General features: G+C 45.6%; 1 protein-coding gene across 1 annotated transcript in view; it reads right to left on the bottom strand.

Annotated features, from left to right (window-relative positions):
- Nucleotides 1–3,938, bottom strand: part of onecut3b (one cut homeobox 3b) — an 11,522-nt gene extending 7,584 nt beyond the window's left edge. The window contains exon 1 of the mRNA XM_005721536.1: nucleotides 2,858–3,938. Coding sequence (XP_005721593.1) covers nucleotides 2,858–3,938 — 1,081 coding nt within the window. The remainder of the gene's footprint in view (nucleotides 1–2,857) is intronic.
- Between the last annotated feature and the right edge of the window lie 1,388 nt (nucleotides 3,939–5,326).

The raw sequence follows: 5,326 nt of genomic DNA, 5'->3' as shown, positions 1-5,326 counted from the left end.
TCTATCTATCTATCTATCTATCTATCTATCTATCTATCTATCTATCTATCTATCTATCTATCTATCTATCTATCTATCTATCTATCTATCTATTGTGCCCATTTTTCCTTATTGGATTGCATTATCTTGGCATTTCACTGATACAGTGAAATCTTATTGGTTTGGACAGCTATTCCTTTCAGTAGCACCATCTCATAACAAATATGTCATTTTAAAGGGGGGAAAGGGAAACATTTCCTATTTGTTTTGTTAGTTTTTGTGGCTTTCAGCTTCACAAACTCTATATTCTCTACATTTTCTTGTTTGTACTTGTCCACGTTATCAATCCCCGCCCCAGTTTACAATCAATATTTCATCAGAACAGTTTGTGCAGCTCAAGGTTGCTTTGAAATAGATCTGGTGATCACATCTATGGGCTGCAGTAGTATTTTTCACATATTTCATTTTTTAAAATAAATATTTAGGTCTACATGTTTAATTTTCTGAATGGACACCGGGTTGGAGTGTTAGTGATTCAAAGTTTGAAGTTTTAAAACACTGAAAATCACAGTTTCGTTTTGCTGTCCTGAGTTTAAAAATTTTTAAAAGCGAACCCTGTATCATACCTGCCCCTGTTCTAAATGTAAAGCTCGTGCTACATGGCACTAAATGAAAAGCGGGAGAGATCTTGCGGTTATTGCGTCTTTCAGCTCCGATACGGGCATCGATCGGTGTGCCACATTTAAAAGGGAGAGTGGGAACTGGCGTATTGATCAGGCAGCCTGGGGTCACCCCGCTATTCTCGTGCGCAACTGGTTGGCCCCACCAAAGCGCGCGCGCGTGCGCACGCACAAACACAAGCTCGTAAAACAGGCGTCTTGGGAGGACAACTATTTCGAGGTTTTATTGTGAATCAATTGCGATTTGCTGTGTGTAGATCAAAAACTACAGGCCTGCAAATTTAGTTTACAACAGCAAGTGTTGTGGACGCAAATGTGCTCAAAGTAGTCGCTATCAGGCGATATAGTGGGATGCAAAGGTTTGGGTAACCTTGTTTATAGTCATTATTTTCTTGTATAAATCGTTGGTTGTTACAATAAAAAATGTCAGTTAAAAATATCATATAGGAGACACACACAGTGATATTTGAGAAGTGAAATGAAGCTTATTGGATTTACAGAAAGTGTGCAATAATTGTTTAAACAAAATCAGGCAGGTGCATAAATTTGGGCACTGTTGTCATTTTATTGATTCCAAAACCTTTAGAACTAATTATTGGAACTCAAATTGGCTCGGTAAGCTCAGTGACCCCTGACCTACATACACAGGTGAATCCAATAATGAGAAAGAGTATTTAAGGGGGTCAATTGTAAGTTTCCCTCCTCTTTTAAATTTCTCTGAAGAGTAGCAACATGGGGGTCTCAAAACAACTCTCAAATGACCTGAAGTCAAAGATTGTTCACCATCATTGTTTAGGGGAAGGATACAGAAAGCTGTCTCAGAGATTTAAGCTGTCTGTTTCCACAGTTAGGAACATATTGAGAAAATGGAAGACCACAGGCTCAGTTCAAGTTAAGGCTCGAAGTGGCAGACGAACAAAAATCTCAGACAGACAGAAGCGACGAATGGTGAGAAGAGTCAGAGTCAACCCACAGACCAGCACCAAAGACCTACAACATCATCTTGCAGCAGATGGAGTCACTGTTCAACCATTCGGTGCACTTTACACACGGAGATGCTGTATGCGAGAGTGATGCAGAGGAAGCCTTTTCTCCGCCCACAGCACAAACAGAGCTGCTTGAGGTTTGCTAAAACACATTTGGACAAGCCAGCTTCATTCTGGAATAAGGTGCTGTGGACTGATGAAACTAAAATTGAGCTATTTGGGCATAACAAGGGGCGTTATGCATGGAGGAAAAAGAACACAGCATTCCAAGAAAAACACCTGCTACCTACAGTAAAATATGGTGGTTCCATCATGCTGTGGGGCTGTGTGGCCAGTGCAGGGACTGGGAATCTTGTCAAAGTTGAGGGACACATGGATTCCACTCAATGTCCAAGAATCAGTGACAAAGCTGAAGCTGCGCCGTGCTGGATCTTTCAACAAGACAACGGCCCGAAACACTGCTCAAAATCCACTAAGGCATTCATGCAGAGGAACAAGTACAACGTTCTGGAACGGCCATCTCAGTCCCCAGACCTGAATATTATTGAAATCTGTGGTGTGAGTTAAAAAGAGCTGTCCATGCTCGGAAGCCATCAAACCTGAATGAACTAGAGATGTTTTGTAAAGAGGAATGGTCCAAAATACCTTCAACCACAATCCAGACTCTCATTGGAACCTACAGGAAGCGTTTAGAGGCTGTAATTTCTGCAAAAGGCGGATCTACTAAATATTGATTTCATTTCTTTTTTTGTGGTGCCGAAATTTATGCACTTGCCTGATTTTATTTAAACAATTATTGCACACTTTCTGTAAATCCAATAAACTTCATTTCACTTCTCAAATATCACTGTGTGTGTCTCCTATATGATATTTTTAACTGACATTTTTTATTGTAACAACCAACGATTTATACAGGAAAATAATGACTATTAACAAGGTTGCCCAAACTTTTGCATCCCACTGTAACTATTCCTAGAGATCCGAGGGAAACACAAATAGATTTGTTCGCTGTCTTTACACAAATCATATTCGCTTCCGGTTGAAGGAATTGCGGGTATGGCTAATTACGTTGATGAAGCTGCTGTGCCTCTGCGCACCTTTGCTGGCTGAACTGTCCGTGGTGCTGAATCCTTCTATTTTATTTGAGAGGCGACGGTGGAAGACTGAACGCTTTTTATGTGAAGCAATAATGCTGAAGGGATTGTATATTACCTGCTAGCCTGAGAGCAGACATCCGCTGAAACTCGGGCTCCTGCAGCCACTTCCACATCCTTCTGAAGGTCTCCCGTCCTGACTTGAGCTTACTCCAAGGTTTGGGGTTCCGTAGCAGGTCCGAGAGGGTGCCCTGCGACCGGCTTAAGATCCTCTGGGCGAATATGGCCTGCGGGATGGAGTAGCGCTTCAGCTCTGCTGTTATTCTCTGTGCCACCTCCTTAGTGTTGATCTCCTCGGCCTGAATGCCTGACCCTGATACTCCTTGGCTGGGTCCGTGGCCGTGTCTCTCCCGGTCCCCCAGCATTACTGCACCGTTTGCTTGCGAGTGAAGGTGACCGTGCGGGTGATGATGCATGCCGCTGATGTTGGAGATCATGCCGTGGCCATGTCCCCCTAAACTCCTGGCCAGATGCTCTTGGTCACTTCGGGACAGCATGGATGCGTGGGTCTCGAAGCCTGACACCGGAGAAAGCATCTTGGGGTCGGCGGGGAGGTGCGCGCTGGGCCCGTAGGCTGAGAGCGGCTGCTGGGAGTTGTGCAGAGAGCCCAGCCCGCTGGAAAGCGGGGACAGCGAGCCGTGGCCCATACCGGACACGGACATTTCTTTAGAATAGTGACTGTACAGATTGCCCATGGAGGTAAGACCACGGTGGTCGTCCCGCATCAGTGTGAAGCTCCCACTCACGTTCCCGGCCGAGAGTCGTTGGTGGGCGGCAGCATGGTGGTGTGAATGCGGGTGGTGAAACTTGTCCGCCACTGTGGATATCGGAGGTAGATGCTGCAGGGGGGTTAGAGTTGTGTATGTGTTGCTAAGGCTCATCCCGGTTTCGCACATGCTGATGGACGGGTGCAGGTGTCCGGACAACGCGGACGGGTCTGTCCGGTAGTCTCCCCCAGACCCCTCCAGAAGCGAGGGCATGCCGGAGACCATGGCCGACCGCGCGCCGGGAGCGTGCGAGACCAGATTCCGGGGAGTAGAGCTGGGGGACGGCGATGGCCGAGCATGCGGAGAGTTCATGAGGTCTCCCGCCTGGGAGTGTGACGAGACGCTGTGAAGGTTCTCCATGGTGAGCTCCATGGCTGAAAGCATATATGTTCCCTTGTCCCACCCTCCCACCGTCTCCCCCTGTCTCTCCCTCTCACCGCTCTCTCACTCTCACTCAAACACACGCACGCTTTCTTACCCTCTAGCCCTACCGGAGTAATAAAAATACCAACCCGTTAGAATGCCAATCCATTGATAACAATTATCCGACCAGTCCGGTGAGGCGAGGACGAGTTCTGTTCTGTCTGAAGCAGACACGGGACCGAGCGCCTCAGCGGCGTCGTGGCGTTCATCTGGCTAGGAGCTCTCCAGGGCTGTATCTCATCTCTGGTCCAACAGCGCTTCCACTAAGAGCAGGCTGAGCCTCGTACCAGAGAGCTGGGAGCGCGCATCTGTGTATTTCAAATATTGGGCGGACACGAGCAGAGTCCTCCTCGCGGTCTACCTGTCCGAGTTTAAAACACAACGAGTCTAAATACAAAAAAAATTGAAAACAAAAAAACAAAATATCCGAGTTTTATCTGAGTCTGCATGATTATAGTTTGCAGAAGATTTAAAAATCCCCCATAGAGCAGAACAACCTTTGTCATTTGATAGCGCGTGCATGTGCGCCTTCACCTGTGTGCGCGTGGCAGACAGTCAGGACAGGTGAGGTCCAGTGACACGAAATTTGTGTAAAATACAGTTGGTATCTGTTTATGGACGCGGGAGTTCCTAACAGATAAACTTTGTTTTCCCACGGACTGTATGGTTTTGCATTTATGCGCTTAGTGATAAACCTGATCGAAGTATTGATTGACAGAGATTAATGACGTGGCACAGGCCGGTTAGGGTGGTGGAGGGGGCGAGTGAAGGAGGTCACAAAGTTAGGATCGCAACGTTGCAGACCAATAAGAGAAGAGCTTGCTCGTTTGTTCACCAAAGTTCAGCAAATTGGGATTTTCACCTCAGTGACGGATGCGCAAAATGACGAGATTATTTTTATTCCCAAATCGTTCGTCAAGATTTTACAAATTAAAAATTAAATAAATAAGTAAATGACAGTTTAGGTAAATGACGGGAACATTTTAACAGGTAAATACATTTACAGAACCGATCAGAGCACAGCTTCTTGACTTTTGATCGCGTCTTAATTTTATATGAAATTAGTGATTTGAAGCAATTGAAAGTGAAGCTGTAATGTCTTTATTGAACATAATAATAAGAACAAGAACAAGAACAAGAAGGAGAAGAAGAATTGTACACTCATCTTTGCAGACATATATTTATTATTATTTGTCCCTAATTGGACACTCGGACAGTTTCTCGGTGCCGGTGACTGATGTTTATACCATCCGCTTCATTCAGCTCCGACCGATATGCAGATGCTGCCCGTGTGTGTGTGTGTGTGTGTGTGTGTGTGTGTGTGTGTGTGTGTGTGT

The sequence above is a fragment of the Pundamilia nyererei genome, unplaced genomic scaffold (assembly GCF_000239375.1).
Source record: "Pundamilia nyererei isolate P.nyererei 1_Seehausen unplaced genomic scaffold, PunNye1.0 scaffold00004, whole genome shotgun sequence".
Lineage (NCBI taxonomy): Eukaryota > Metazoa > Chordata > Actinopteri > Cichliformes > Cichlidae > Pundamilia > Pundamilia nyererei.
The sequence above is the reverse complement of the archived record's forward strand: the minus strand, read 5'-3'. Positions and strand labels throughout refer to the sequence as shown.